The following is a 16,398-nucleotide window of genomic DNA, read 5'->3' as shown; positions in this document are numbered from 1 at the left end:
TGACCTTTGAGTGCATGAAATTTATTTTAATAATATGTTGTTTTAACCCTGTGATTCAAAACTGTTATTATGTGTGATCAGTGTAGTTAATAATAAAATATTTTATGTACTGTGCTGCCTTGGGGGCCAAGCATGTTTTATGTTATCTATTCAGGACAGCCAGACACCAGGGAAGGTGGCTGGCTGCTGAGTGTCTCAGATGCCCTTCTCTGTGGAGTTCAAGCTTGCCTTATCTGCTCTTTACCTGAGAGTTGTATTGAGGTAGTTGCTGTCACAGCAGCGTGGGGCTCATCAGGGATCAGCGTGGTCAGTACAGCTTGGTCAGGGTTTTTGTTGCTGTGAAGAAACACCATGACAAAAGCAAGTTGTGGATGGAAGGGTTTATTCCACATTGTAGCTCATCGTTGAAGGAAGTCAGGACAGGGCAGAACCGTGGAAGGCAGGAGCTGATGCAGAGGCCATGGAGGAGTGCTGTCTATGTAGGCTTGCTCAGCCTGCTTTCTTATGAAACCCAGGACCACTAACCTAGGAGTGGTGCCACACATAATGGTATGGGCTCTTCCCCAAATATCATGAGTTAAGAAATTGTACTATAAGCTTGCCTAAGCCTGAACTTATGAGGCTTTTTCTTAATTGAGGACCCTTCTCTCAGATGACTGCAGCTTGTGTCAAGTTGACATAAAACAATCTTTGGTTTCTTTGGGAAGGAATGTGGTAGGTTTGCAGTAGAGTCTTCTACTAGGGCACATTCTTCAGCAGATCTCCACAAACACATCTTCAGAGTTTAGGGACACCTCTTTGGTCTATATCAGTGGTCCAGCAGCTTGGCCCTGGGCTAACACAGGTGTCTGCCATCAAGGGCTGGGCTGCTGCTCACTCATATAACCACTAACTGTAAAGATGCGTGTCTGTGACAAGAGCTTCAGATGAAATGTTCTTAAAAAATAAAAATACTGGGTACCAGTACTGTCACCTTTATATGACAGGTCTCATGTCTCTTATGTCTTTGTCCTTCCTTTCGTCTTCCATTTCCTAAGTCAGTAATGGCGTCTCCAGACTGTGGCATGCTGGGTACCCCTGGGCATCAGTGATCTGGTGTCCTTGGATTGCTTTGTGCTGGGTCCCTCTGGGCCATGCTGGGGGGCAGGGGAAAGGGGGCTCTTGAGCTGTAGTGTGGTGGGTGCCCCTGGGCTTCAAGGTTGCGTTCAGCCCTTCCTTCCAACTCCCTCAGAAGTTTGGGGACTGAGTCACTCTTCATACCCAGGTTTAAAGATAAGAAAATTGAGACTTAAGAGGCTGTGAGATATACCCGCAGCCACATGGCTAAGTATTGTCAGGATCCAAGCCCTGATGTTTAGATGCAATCCAAGGACACCAGATCACTGATGCCCAGGGGTACCCAGAATGCCACAGTCTGGAGACGCCATTACTGACTTAGGAAATGGAAGACGAAAGGAAGGACAAAGACATAAGAGACACGAGACCTGTCACATGAAGGTGACAGTACTGGTACCCAGTATTTTTTATTTGTTAAGAACATTTCATCTGAAGCTCTTGTCACAGACACGCATCTTTACAGTTAGTGGTTATGTGAGTGAGCAGCAGCCCAGCCCTTGATGGCAGACACCTGTGTTAGCCTGGGGGCCAAGCTGCTGGACCACTGATATAGACCAAAGAGGTGTCCCTAAACATCTGAAACACGATCCAAAGCCATGCTTGCCAATGACAAGAGCTGGGAAGAGAGGCGAGCAGGACCTTGTAGAGACAGGAGGTGCGGGACTGAGGATCTGTGGTGCTGGGGACGGGCTGCTGGACATTCCCAGTCAGGCCAGGGTGAGGGAAGCAGGGCCTGCAGGGAGCTCCACCCTGTAGCAGGGTGGAGCAAAGGAAGGCAGGAGACTCAGTACCACCGCAGGCCTTCCTCTCCTCTCCAGCAGGAAAATGGGTGGAGCAAGACAGTTAAAGAAAAAGAAAGTTGGTTGGCCCTCGAGGACTGTACTGGGTGGTTTTGTGTCTACTTGACATACGCTGAGTTATCTGAAAGGAGGGAACCTCAATTGAGAAAATGCCTTCATTTGTTACAGCTCTGGACTTACAGGTGGGGCTCCCCTCTCTACTTCGAGCCTCATAGTAAACACCGGTGAGCTACAAGTGGCCAGAGTGAAGAGGGACTTTACGAGGTTCTGTGTGGTAGGCAGCTTCCTGAGAGTTTTCCAATGGTGACACAGCTTTTCTGGCTGTGCTCACAGAGCCATGGCCCTGCTGGAAAGCCAGGAAAACTAGAGGAGGCCTTGCTGCTCACTCAGTGCGTGTGGTCTTCAGTTTGAATTTGCTCTGCCTTTAGTTAGAGGCACAGACTTGTTCTATGAAAATGAATCAGTCTGTATGGCTTAGAATTCCTTAAGCATAGGGTCCAAAGACAGGACCTCATTCCACAGCCGTCTTGTCTGTCACTCTTCACAGGCTGCAGGGTTCTCTTAAGTCCCCAGAGGAACCGATAGTAGTTTTGTCCACAAGGGAAGAATGCAGCAAGAGCCACTGGCCTCACCAAGAAACCTTGGGCTGCGTTCTTAGGCCAGCTGCATTGCCTGCCCTTGGGGTTCAGGAAAATTTACAGTGCCCTGTGCAGAGCCGTGAGCCCCCGACCCCCAACCCTCAAGCTGGCCCTCTGTGCTAGGCATGGACTTGAGAAGGGTCGTTTGAAGAGGCCTACCAGGAGCTGCTTCTAGTGGATTCCAAACTAGAGAATCATAGACCCAAGTACGGCGGTGCCTGTTGCCCAGCCCATAGGCTGTAGCAGAGCCCATGCCTGAGCCCAGGGGCAGTGGGTACTTAGAGCCTGGTATTGGTAGCAGGCCAGAGAGCTCTTTTGTCCCCAGTGCTTATCCTGGTGGCTGGGCTCCTGTGTACAGCCTGCAGGATGGAATTCCTTTTTAGGTCACCAATACTCCTCTTTGGAGGAAAGCTACCTAACAAGGCCTGGTCGTTGCTATTTTTAACTCTGCTCTTGGCAGTATCCAGGGTCGATGACCACAGGCTCACAGTGTAGGCTTCCTGGGAATTGAGTATGGCCCTGTACTCAGGCATCTGCACAGTGTCCCAAACAGAGAAGGGACTTACTGTTGGAAGGGTGTATACCAACCTGCATGGGTGTATGTAAGCCCCTGTGCTCCTTCTGGCCAAAATGTCTAGTTCACTCTTTTCTAAAATATTTCAATATATTTAATATATTAAATATTAGTTAATGCATTTTTGAGCTTTGCTTGAAGACTGTAGTTCACGGAAATGGCACTAGAACCTCTGCAGCAGGTGTTATCTGTAAGTCAGAAGTGGCTCCTTTTATCCTGGGGAAGACCGAGGGCAGGACTGAATGGAATTCCATGCAGTCCACAGCCACTCCCCGTGGAGGGCTGGAGTTTATTTTCCACTGTATTTCCCACCAGTGGTGCCATGATGTGACATCTGATAGCAGCTGACTTTACGCTGTATCCTCCAGACATCCTGCTGCCAGGCAACCTGTGAGGTCCACTGGCTTTACCAAGAAAACAGGCCGTGCTGCTCTCAAGCCAGCTCAGGCTCTTCAAGGGCACACAGCTCCTTCAGGTGGCCAGTTCAGACCAACGCAGGAGCCAGTTGGTTGTCTTGCAGCTGCTGTGTGGACTTTACATGAGGTCTCCAACCTCTCTAGTCCTGAGTGGGACAGACTGTGCCCATCATGGTGGTATCTTGCTTGCCCTTGATGCAGCCTTTGGCATGAATGCAGATTCCGAACCAGTGTCACTTGTCTTCCTGTACTGGGGACTTGGTACCTACATTCCCATTAATACCTTACAACATTTGTCTTAGGAGGGCAGTCACACTACAGACCCTCAGCGGAGGCCTGGGACCTCTGAAGCAGGTGGCAAAGCAAGAATCACGGTCCTGTGTGGTTCCTGGAGAGCCGTTGCTTTTCCTCTGCTGACCCCACCCTTTGCTAAAAGGGCAACTGCAGCTGGCTGGCTAGCTCTCTGGAGCCTATGAAGTGCTCAGAGCTTGTAGGGCAGACATTCAATGTTGCTATTATTAAGAATCAAATTATATGAAGTAAGTGACATAATGAAGTAAGTGACAGTGAGACTGAAGATCCCGATTGCCCTGGGCTCATCTCTCCTTAATGACTGTGTGGCACTGTCTCTGCCTGTGGCCCTGGTTGACCTGCCCGTGCTGTGGGTCTGGAATTGCTGCTACCTGGCAGTGAGTTGCTGGTATCTCCACCCACAGAGTGTTGGTATGTATTGGTGTGCTAGAGGCATTGGCCCTGGGAAATAGGTAGGTGCTGTACACCACCCTTCCCCAGGTTGCTATTGCCTGGACAGTGAGTTGAGCAGGCACTCTCACTTGACACTGAGGCTTCTGTCCCCTAGGCAGTGATTCCTGGGATGCTTTGGAAACTGGCAGTATACTATGAGCCGGTGCTTCTTGCTCAGCTTCCTCAGAAGCCCTGGTGTTGGCCCTTTCCCCATAGAGAGTAGCAGCATCCTGTTTCTGTGTCCCTGAGACTTTCTACTTTCTCAGAATAGTGTTTATATGTGCCTTACAAATGGCTGGATAGCTTCACTCCCTTGTAAAAGAAATGTTATTCAAAATTTTCCAATAGCTTGTCACTAAAAATTATCCTCTTCTGATGAGCTCCTTTGAGCTCCTCGCCATACACAGTGGCTGGTCAGCCCTGGTTGTGCCCTCATTGGAGCATGTGATCTGGCCCTTGTGCCAGCCTTGCAGACAGGTGGGTACGGCATGGATCCACATGGTCTGAGCATACCGCCTGAGCTCCACAATAGGACAGTTGTAAGGAACCTGCCTTCTCATCAGCAAGCGAGGAAAGAGCAGAGATCCTAAAGGAGATCAGAATTTCCCATGATCCAGGCATGCTCACTGTGGTTTTAAAAGACCATTCCAGTGTTCCAGAAGGGTCTATCATGGTGGTTCTCAACCTTTCTAATGCTGTGACCCTTTAATATAGTTCCTCATATTATGGTGACCTCCAACCATAAAATTATTTTTGTTGCTACTTTGTAACTATAACTTTGCTATGGTTATGAATTGTAAACCACTGCTTTTTCTGATAGTGTTAGGCAACTCTTGTGAGAGGGTCTTTTGATACCCAAGGCTTGAGAAATGCTGGCCTGTGATCACTGGCTGAAGAGGGTATAAGCGTTGGATCTCCCTGCCTTTCAGTACATTTGCCTGCTCAGCTTCAAGCCTGTGGAAGTAGAGGACAGAGGCATGAACTCCAGGCCAGTCCCCCACCCCAGCTGAGCTTGGCAGATTTTTTTTTTTTAGATTTATTTTATGTGCAGGAGTGTTTTTGCCCACATTCATGCGTGTGTACCTGATGCATGCATGGTACCCCTAGAGGCCATAAGAATGTGTCAGATCCCATAGAGCTATGAGTGGTTATGACCCAATAGGTGCTGGAAATCAAAATCAGGTCTTCTGGAGGGGCAGCCAGGGCTCTTAAGTACCAAGGCATCTCTGCAGTTATCAGACTTGTAATTTTCTCACCCGTTCCTCTACTTTCATTATCGTCAAGCAAAACTGGACTATGAGATGAGTTATCCACAAATGTTCTCGTGGTTATCTGCAAAGGAACACGAAGGAAGCCACGTTGGCATTGCACCTGAAGGACAGCACTGAGTCTTAGTGAACATCAGCCATGCCTCGGGGCCTCCTGGTTCCTTACAGGTCATGGTTAAAATTGATTGTTCTGCTAGTAGAAATTCAAAATTATGTGACTTTGTCAGGACATTCTTAACAAATGGTTCACCCATCTAGTTGGAATATTTAGTGAGGGGTTCTGATAAAGGTCTATCTGCACCGTGAGTCCCTCAGCATGATCAAGATGTGACTGCATTGCACATAAAAACTCTGAGGTCTGTCATCTCCTCTGTTCTCTGCTGCCACCATGCAGCTGGCTTGCTTTATGATGAGCCAGTATTTGTAGTGCTTGTTTGTTTGTATAAATAGACTCTAATAATATATGTTCTTTTTCTTATCACTCTTATTCTGTGGTCAGAGGACAGCTTCTGTGACTTCTATCCATTAAGATTTATCGAGACTTGGTTTATGGCCAGAAGAAGGCTTCTGTTGGTGAATACATCTAACAAGAGCTCACATCCTACAGACACTGAGCATGTCACACAATCTGTGATGTCATAGGTTCATGCTATCCTGTGTCTTGGTTGTGTTTGTATTCATGAGAGTATGTGCTTGTGTGTGTGTACACGTGTGTACTGTGACTTGTGAGTCTGCATGAGTATATATGTTGCTGAGGATGAATGGTTAAGCTCTTCAGGGATTGTGGCTCTGTTCCTCTTTTCCTGTTATTTTTGCCCAAGGTGCTTTGTGTTGTTACCCCTTCCCCCAGGTCATTTTTCCACATTCTTCTCTGATGGCTTTGAGTTTCATTTTCTGAGGCCTTTTCTATTATCAGAGTACTGACTCGATCCCCATGAAGTGGGTCCATCTTTGTATAATTTCTGCATAACTGTTTCAAATCTGTGCCTTCCTAATGTGGGGCCTTGGCTGGCAGCACATCTGAGGCCTCCCTATACTTACTACCTTCTACTGCTGTCCAGGCTGACTCCAGGGCCATCTAAGGGAGCCTGGTGACTGTCCTGGTGGGTTTGTTTCCTTTTGCACAGACACTTGGTTCAGAGCAGGTCCAGACTTGCCATTGTGAGCCCCAGCGTGGCGGGACGGGTCTGCCCTTCGTGCTGGCTTGCTGTGTGCACACTCTGCTTTTTGTTCTTTGTTTCCCATTCCTGCTTTGTTTTGGGTTTTGCATTCTGTTCTGATTTATGTTTTAGATGTTTGCCTTTTTACTGGCATTTTGAGTGGTTGCCCTAGTTTTGTGATACACAGTCATGCGTCAATTAACAGCAGGACTCATTCCGAGAAGCATGTCATGAGATACTTTTGCTAGGCAAACATCCAGAGCATACTCATACACTTTGGTGGCCACGGCAGGCATTCAGTGTGGCCCTTGGATGTAGTAAGGGAATATGAATATGATGATTAGAGGTGGAGGAGGCTGCTGCCGCACTCTAGGCAGACCACTTTAGAGAAGCCGCTTCTTAGGAAGGAGGAGTAGAACACTATCTCTGAAGATACAGCACACTGAGTACATAAACCAGGAACAGTCATTTGTGCAATAGTGGCTGTGTGCTGACATCCCACAGACATAAACACTGTGCCATCATGAGGTAGCAGGGTTTCCAGTTCTATTACTGGAGATCACTGTCATATATATGGCTTGTCATTGACAATGACATCAGATTGGGTTCATGATAGTATAGGTAAAGATGCTCCCCTATCTGTGTGGAAGCCTTGAGGTTGTAAAGAGTTATATGTAGTATATAGTTGTATCTATGGGTGCTGAAGAACCTCTGACAGGCATTGTCAGTGGATCAAACCTGGGATCTACACCCTTATTAGCCAAATTTGTTTTGGGAAATGGGGCATAGCCTGAAGCTGGTTTTGTGTTCTCCCTGAAAAGCTCAGCTGTTACACAGACACAAGTGACTAGCAAGGCCTAGACAGGTAGCCCCTACCTAGGTCACCTAGATGTCTCAGAGCACTGTTGGGACAGACATGCTACATTTTCTTATGAGAAGCTGCTGTGATGGATAGAACTTTTATCCTCTTGAGATGTTTCCGAAGGTGTTTCTATAGTTGCCTTCCTTTGACGTTGCTTTTACAGAGTCCAGCCCCAGGCTGGGCCTTTGCTGTTGCTGTTTGTAAGAGGTTTGCTCCGGACAGAGTCCAGTGGATTTCTGAGATGATGCGTTGGAGTCCCTGTTTCAGGTGCTCTAGGAGCCTGTTCCTGGGCAAATTCAGATCTTGTTTCCTGTGATGGTGGTCAGTGCTGCTCTGCTCTGTCCTGTTTCAGCTCTGCATCCTCTTCCAGGGCCTGGCTGTCAATCACTCCCTCCTCCTGCTTCCTTCCTGCCGGGACTGCTCACTTACACAGTGCTGAGGTTCCTCACTTGCTCTTTTCTGGTGCCTATTGTCATTTGTTCTTTCTGCTGTTACCCTCTTCCTTGAGAAGACTTGAGGACTGTGGTCAAGGTCCGCATCTCCTCATACATTTCCTGTATTGCAGTGGTTCTGGCTCTGTGACCACAGTGACCGTAACTTACTCTGCTGTGTGGTTCTTCTGCAGAGGCTTCTGTATGTGCAGGACTTTTAACCCCCAGTAGTGTGCCAGGGACTCCTACAACTTGCTGTTTGCTGGTAGCTGTGGTGGTAGTTTGTGAGATTCCTGGTGTGCTGGCGCCCTCTCCTGTCACTCGCTGAGTCAGGCACCCTGGCTGGTTGTGGCTTATTTCCTGATTGCTTCTTCTTGAACATCATGGCTCTTGACTTCTCAGACTCCTTTTTTGGGCATCTCCTCCCTTGTGCTTTATTCCTCTCTGACCCAGGGCAGCTTCTCCATGTTTTATTTTCTTCTCAGGAACCCTGTCTCAGATGATTCTCTTGTGTGCCGACCTACTTTAAGTTGCAGACCCTTGAGATCTCCCCGGTCTGCTCCAGAATCTTGGGGACTCCATTTCCTGACCTAACTTTTTGCCTCTCCAGAAGCCCTGATCTAGGGTGGGTTAGCATTGCTACTACATCATCTTCAGTCACACTGAGGTTGAGATGTAGGTTATTTTCCTTATATTAAATGCACATGCCATAGTTTCTATATTTTGTGTGCATATGTGTGTGTGCACATGTGTGTATGTGTAGCTTGTGTATAATATATATGTAATATATGTATATATGAAATTTTGGGGGAAAATTTATGGATTTAGCTACCCTAGAAGCTATGTATCTAAACAAGTAAGAAGCCATCTTTCTGCTTACCCAGGCTTTCCCTCCATTCCAAGAATCCTAGAGCCTCTTGCAAACATCTGTTCCTGGTGCTTTTTAGGGCAGAGCAGGTCTGTGGAAGGGATTTTTCTGAATTTTCTTCTTCGTTGAAAATGTGTTTATTTTGCCCTCTTTTTAGATGGATGTGACCTGTATTCTTGTCAGCATGTGAATCTGTTCCCTGAACGACATCAGAGGAACTGGAGTATCTTAGCTGAGTCTGTGTTCCATTACTTTTGTCTAGATGGACATTTCCAGTCTTTGGGTCTCATAGGTTTGGTGATATTTGGTTTTCTCTGGTTTATCTTGCCAGGAATCCATTGATTTTCTAGAGACCATGTATTTCAGCAAACTAAGACAACTTTTAGTTGTTATTGTTTAAAATGACTTTTTCTGCTCTGATCTCCCCCTCCTCCTTTGTATTCCAGTTACAACCCTATGCCACATGATGTTGTTTTCATTAATCATCTATGTTTTCACCCAAGGAGAACTCATGCATCACATGGTGGGTAGGTTGTCATGCAACTAAAAAATTCTTCCAACCTAAGAAAACTGTAGTTGAAGAAGCAAGAGAAGAGGACCTGTAGAAGAGGGAGGGGGGCCAAGAACATGCATCATGAAGGCTGAGCAAAAGTGGATTTCAGCTTACTTCATAGAGCTTGGAAATACCAGAGCCCCTGGAAGGGCTTTCTTAACAATGGATGTGTGATGTTGGCCTGCAGAAGAATCTATTATGAGAGTAAGCATGCTGATTATTCTTAAAAGATGCACCATAGAGAGAAAGAGCACACCAGCAGCAAAGCACCCAGATGCAAGTCTGTGAGGAGAACGGGCAGACATACAGAACACTACAGATATCAGTCTGTGAGGAAAACGGGCACACCTACAAATTGCTGCAGATATCAGTCTGTGAGGAGAACCGGCACACTTACAAAATGCTGCAGATATTAGTCTGAGGAGAACGGGCACACCTACAAAACGCTGCAGATACCAGTTTGTGAGGAGAATGGGCATGCCTACAAAATGCTGCAGATACCAGTCTGTGAGGAGAACGGGCACGCCTACAAAACGCTGCAGATACCAGTCTGTGAGGAGAATGGGCACGCCTACAAAATGCTGCAGATATCAGTCTGTGAGGAGAACGGGCACGCCTACAAAACGCTGCAGATACCAGTCTTTGAGGAGAACGGGCACGCCTACAAAACGCTGCAGATACCAGTCTGTGAGGAGAACGGGCACACCTACAAAATGCTGCAGATATCAGTCCATGAAAGAACGGGTACAGGGTACAGTGGAAGAGCCCCAGGCTGTAGTTCTGAATGAGATCCTGTTTGGGTGCTAGCCAGACAAGTCCTAGGTTGTATGTTCCCATGAGAGAAGCATGCCCTGTTACTAGAGTGGCCCAGCTGGCACCAGTGTGTGGAACCCACAAGGAATGGCTACCCAGTATACGCCCCTGGTGCTGCTGTGGCCAGGTGGGATCCCAGCCTTGCCCTCTGAGGTGACCACTCCTCGTACCCCAGTCATACAGGCTGTTGGAATCTCAGGGGACAGCAGTGCCCATTGCTTCCCTGGCTATGGTGGATATGTTATAATCATCATTGTGTGTTCCATATCCCCAAGTCCAACATAGATTGAGACCCAAGTCAAATGTGCCCAGGTGTGAATGAAGCAAAGGAGCCCAGCGAGATGGTCGTGACCCACAGCCCTTCCTCACACCAGCTCAGGGCTTCTTCCTACCACCTGTGGGGGAAGCCTCATCTTTAATTTATAGAAGCAGCTTTGGCAGGACAGAAACTGGCTCCAAGACACACAGTGGTAGTCATGAGGTGATCTCCAAACCACTAACCCAGTGTGGAGACAGATGTCAGTGATAAAGAGTAGAATCCAGGACAAGATGGAGTCACCGATGTGCAGGGACTTAGGCAAAGCTCTTGGTGATGTCCTTGGGTACAGTGTGCTACTTATTGGGTTCATGTTCCTAAAATGGCAAGGCAGTCCCGAGTCTGTGCCACACACCCCACAGCTGACAGACGTGGAGCTTGTGAACATCATACGGTGAAGTTAGGAGGTACGTCCTGGACAGCCTACTCAGGTTAGAACTTGTCGGTGCTGGCCTCATCTGACAGTTTCTATACACCTTCTTATCACCCCTCTGTTCCTTTAAAAGTCTTCACTGGTACGGTGTAAGAAACACACAAACATACTTTTTAAAAATGTAATATAACTGACAACGCTAAGCACCCTTTGACCCCTGCCTGCCAGCCAGCTAGCTACCCTTTTAAAGTTGTCCTTGTTACCCTTGTGAGGCTTCAGGTTCTATGTCTTATGCCTCTAAGCCAGATGTTCAGGACCCTGAGACTTTCAAGGGTATTTGAGGTTTGCTTTTCTGAGGCAGTCAGGGTAGGGCTAAGGCCCTCTCTGGGTGAATCTGGTGAGCTCTCTGCTATGCCTCCACTTTCAGATGTACACTGTGTGCTCCTGTCCTGTGTGCCTGTGGGATGGATGTGGACAGTGCTCCCTCTGGTGCTGCTGGTGGTGCTGGTGCTGGTGCTGGTGCTGGTGCTGGTGCTGGTGCTGGTGCTGGTCTGGTGCTGGTGCTGGTGCTGTTGCTGCTGCTGCTGCTGGTGCTGCTGCTGGTCTGGTGCTGGTGCTGGTGCTGGTGCTGGCTATAACTTTGATTGAGTCTCAGCCAGGCGTATTACTGTTATGGTCCTGTGGCTGTGCAGACACATGCTGGGGTTGATTTTCATCCACTTGCTGGCTTTCAATGCATAGCTCTCTGTCAGATGCTACTCTTTCAACCAGTGACCTTCAGTGGAGCAGCCTGGCCTGCTGTGTAGATGTGGCCCTTCAGACTACCACCCACTCATTGTGTTCCTTCTTCTGAACTTTTCTCCCTGAGCCTAAGTCTTACGGTGGGTCCCATTGTTCTGTCACGTGGAAGATGAGCACTAGCTCCCTTCCAGGTCTGATCTACCTTGTTCTCTGCCTTGGTGAGGTCATATCTCTTGGAGTTTCCAGCCAAGTCTGACTTACGAGAAGTACCCATGGTGTCTAGAGAGGGGTCAGTAAGCCTGGTACATGCCCTGCCTGACAGTTATGCTGGTGGGTTTTTTTTTTTCCTAACCTGGAGCTCCTTCCTCTACTGCCTGCAGCTGCATCCTCATGTAGCTGTTGATCTTAGATTCTTCTCTTTTGAAGACCTGTAGGCTCATAATTGACCCTTGAGTTCTAGTCATTCAAATATTGACCTTTGTGCTTTGAAAGGCTATTTGCTTAAACAATAAAAACTCACTTAGAAAGGGAAAATGCTACTTGGAAAATAGATAAAGACTGCCAGATTTGAAGACCTACAGAGAAAGATTATGTAGCTCTGTTCATAAAGTGAAAATTGTGACTCTTGGGGACTTTCCCCAGCCCTGACTGGCTGAGGTACACTGGCGTCCAGCCCTGACTGAGGGCTGTCCTACTACCACCTTGGCCATGTGGTGAGAGTAACCTCAACCTAGTGTGCTCTTCTCCGATCCTGACTTCTAGCCCTTCCCAGAGGACCTTCCTTCCCCCTGTACCAGCTCTTCAGTGTCTGCTGGGGCCCAGCCTCCCATCAGTCTCTATGTCCTCTGCCTTCTATGTGCTGCTCTCCCCGTGCTCCAGGAGGACAGAACCAAGTACCTTACCACCTTACTGCCTAGGAGATGGTCAGTCTTGCTGTGCTGTCCTGCCCATGCCAAGCAAAGTTTGCTGGTAACTTCAGCAGTGTTTTGGAAAACTAGGAACCTTAAGGGTTGGACAGAAGTAGTATTGTGAGGTATAGACAAGCTCAGGCTGTACCACCTACTCAATGCCCATGAGACCATGGGTGTGTTAGTGCCATATAGCAGACTCCTGCTGCTATAAATTAGACAATAGGGCAACAGCTTCTAGGGCTATGGGGAACACAAGATGTGCATCTGATGCTTCGGACAGCATGGGCACTGGAGTCAGCGGAGAAGCCAGCCTTGCTGATCCGGAATTAAGAGTGAGCCTGTGAATAATGAGCACAGACATGCATGCACACGACAGCACACAGGCAGTGCTCTCACATGCATGCACACGACAGCACACAGGCAGTGCTCTCACATGCATGCACACGACAGCACACAGGCAGTGCTCTCACATACATGCACACGACAGCACATAGGCAGTGCTCTCACATGCATGCACACAACAGCACATAGGCAGTGCTCTCACATGCATGCACACGACAGCACACAGGCAGTCCTCTCACATGCATGCACACGACAGCACACAGACAGGGCTCTCACATGCATGCACACGACAGCACATAGGCAGTGCTCTCACATGCATGCACACGACAGCACACAGACAGGGCTCTCACATGCATGCACACGACAGCACATAGGCAGTGCTCTCACATGCATGCACATGACAGCACATAGACAGTACTCTCACATGTATGCACACGACAGCGCACAGGTAGTGGTGCTCTCCCATGCATGCACAAGACAGCACACAGGCAGTGCTCTCACATGCATGCACACGACAGCACATAGACAGTGATCTCACATGTATGCACACAACAGCACACAGGCAGTGCTCTCACATGCATGCACACGACAGCACACAGGCAGGGCTCTCACATGCATGCACACGACAGCACACAGGCAGGGCTCTCACATGCATGCACACGACAGCACACAGGCAAGGCTCTTACATGCATGCACACGACCGCACACAGGCAGTGCTCTCACACTAACCTAAGCTGACACCCAATTCTGCATGCATGCATGATGTATGCACATAAGAACATGCCGTCACACTCCGACATGCACAGGAGCACATGCTATCACATACATGGTTGCCTGGACTCAATCTCTCAACAGGTATGCACAGCAGTGTTAATGATGTGCTGAGGTTGTGACATGAGTTGAGAATTTTCCTGATGTTCTCTTGTCCATAGCATAGTACTGCTTCTTTATAATTAGAGAAAGGTGCCTCTAGGTTATTGAAAAGGATTCTTAGAAATCCTGAATCTTTACAAAGGAAATATGGAAGAGACTAGTAATAAACAGTTGGCACAATAAAAGTAGCAACTCATAGAATCTGTTAAGAACTTGTGGACACAGCTGTGTGGCCTTTGGCCTGCTGTCTGTGGGGATGCCTGTTGAGGTGAGGCGCACATGTCATTGCTGTGGTTTGTGCTCTAACTCTGTGTCTTCTTCCCAGGTCCTGCACACACACAAGCCTCAGTTCATGGCCTTGCACTGCCAAGAATTCGGAGGGAAAAACTACGAGGCCTCCATGTCTCATGTGGACAAATTTGTCAAGTAAGTCTCAGCTGGAGGCTGTGTTCCTTGGGGTAGGTCTATGGATGGGATGTAGTCTTTAATGCCACCCTTTGCAGCTTGTCCCTGGATCATGTTGAGGGAGTCGCAGTTTTCCCCAGAGAGGTGTGTGGCTCAGTCATCTGGCAGCTGCTCACCTCCTAAGGGTAAGTACCTGTGCTGCTAGGCTGGGGGCAGGTCTTGGGGATCCTCCCATCAGAGTGCCTGAGGTTGATGAATGCTATCCAACCTGCTGCAGTGGACAAGGGATGATGGACAGGACTGGGTCCTGCCGAAGCTTAAACCTGGGAGGTAACATGTCATCCAGGAGACAGGCTCTGTATGCATGGAGCCAATGCAAATTGTGCTCTGTGGCTCCCAAGAAGACAGGACCATCTGAGCTCAGCCCAGGAAGAAGGGGAATGGGGTCCCTTGAGATGGTTCTGTGAATGGACACAGAGGAGCAAGCACGTACTCAGCCTGCTCTAGGTCTGGAATTAGAGCCCTTTCTCATCTGTGCCTTTTAGAACCAGCCCAGAAGCCCCTGTTTGCCCTTAGACCCCATTGTATCTATTCTGTCTTTTTTGGTCTTCTAGAAGCATCCTAACAATAACCAGAAAGGTGACTAGGAATGAAGAGGAAAGGTCAGAACTTAGGGAATCTTGGGTGCAGTTTTCAATGGGAAAGTGGCTAAAATGTTCTGAAAGGATTGCAGGACACCAGGGTTGCATTGGGATCGTTTGTTGTTCCTGGTGGATTTGAAGGAAGTCATGTAGGCCACAGCCTTGATCATAGGGAATGTTGCAGAAGAAATATCCATGGGGTGTTCCTGGGACCTGTCCTCCACTGGAACAGCTTGGCAGAGACATAGTTGTGTCTTGAGTTAGTGGCTTTGCCTCAGTTCCTGGAGTGCACTGAAGGCACTACCTGCTCCGTGGGTCTCTTCCTTGTGGTATTCTCTCCATCCCTGGTTCTGTTGCTGATTCTTAATGTGCATGTGTGCATGTGTATGTGTGTGCATGGGTGCATGTGTGTATGTGTGTGCATGGGTGTATGTGTGTGCATGGGTGCATGTGTGTATGTAAGGGGGTGGTGCACATGCCACAGCTCATGTGAGGTCAGAGGACAACTTTTTGGAGTCAGTTTTCCCCATTTCTATGTGGGCTCCAGGGATCAAATTGAGGTTTCCAGGCTTGTACAACAGATGCTATTACCCACTAGGCCAGAACACTGGCCCTTGTTGATACCTTTTCTTGCCCCTTTACTTCTGCTTGCATCTTGCTTGAGCTTGACAAGAGAAGGAGGAAGTACTCCTTTAGTGCTCAAATGCCTGTGCAGGTGACAGCTAAGATCATGGACATGCTGTGTGTAGAGAGATTGAACAAGCAACCTGTTCACAAAAGAGTTTCTTCCAAGCAACATGTGCTGCCTTCCCACCACTCAAGGTCTTGGAGCTTGACTGGGTGTCAGAACCCTGCACATTGCTTCCAAGTAGTCTTAAAGGCAGTTAGAATGAAGTATTCCAAAGCATCCTCCCCAACACTCTATAAGCAAATGCTAGTCACATGGATAAGGACGGCACGGAAACAATCCAGAGGAGAATTGAGGCGATGTTCTGCTGGCCAGAGCACTAGCTCCCATTGCAGCAGTGGAACAGCAAGGGTGGGCAGAGATGTGCTGTATGGAGTGTCTTTCTTGGTGCATGGCCTTGGTGCTGCAGGCTGAGAAGTGCCTCATAAAGATCTCTCATCACAGCATCCCAAGAGGTCACTCTACCCTGCCGCAGAATGAATTCTAGTTCTACTCAAGTAAAATTTGAAGATGGAGATACAGAAGAGTATCTTTGTAGCTTTGAGGTAGGGAGGATTTCTTTCAGAATGTGCAAAACTTGTAGCTTAGAAAGATAAGATTGACACATTTGTGTGTTAAAGAAAGCCATATTGTTACAGAAAGATATTCTGAACAAAAGAAGAGCTAAGTCACCTTATGAAAAACATCTGCAGCACACATCACTGACAGAAAGGAGAGAGGCTTATGGGTGGATATGAAGGGGGAAGGTGCCATGGGCACTGAGCCCTGGGCACCTGCAGGCCAGTTGCCCTCGGGAAGGAGGTTCCACCACTACTGTCCCTTGGATGGGCTGTGTGTGGCAGCACGAGCCTTGCTGCTCTGGCTT

The 16,398-nt window shown here is 48.2% G+C and overlaps 1 protein-coding gene across 1 annotated transcript in view; it reads left to right on the top strand.

The window, feature by feature from the left end:
* Positions 1–16,398, top strand: part of Inpp5a (inositol polyphosphate-5-phosphatase A) — a 184,800-nt gene that overhangs the window by 70,167 nt on the left and 98,235 nt on the right. Inside the window, exon 3 of the mRNA XM_052196265.1 lies at positions 14,125–14,225. Coding sequence (XP_052052225.1) covers positions 14,125–14,225 — 101 coding nt within the window. The remainder of the gene's footprint in view (positions 1–14,124; positions 14,226–16,398) is intronic.

The sequence above is a fragment of the Apodemus sylvaticus genome, chromosome 1 (assembly GCF_947179515.1).
Source record: "Apodemus sylvaticus chromosome 1, mApoSyl1.1, whole genome shotgun sequence".
NCBI lineage: Eukaryota > Metazoa > Chordata > Mammalia > Rodentia > Muridae > Apodemus > Apodemus sylvaticus.
The sequence above is the reverse complement of the archived record's forward strand: the minus strand, read 5'-3'. Positions and strand labels throughout refer to the sequence as shown.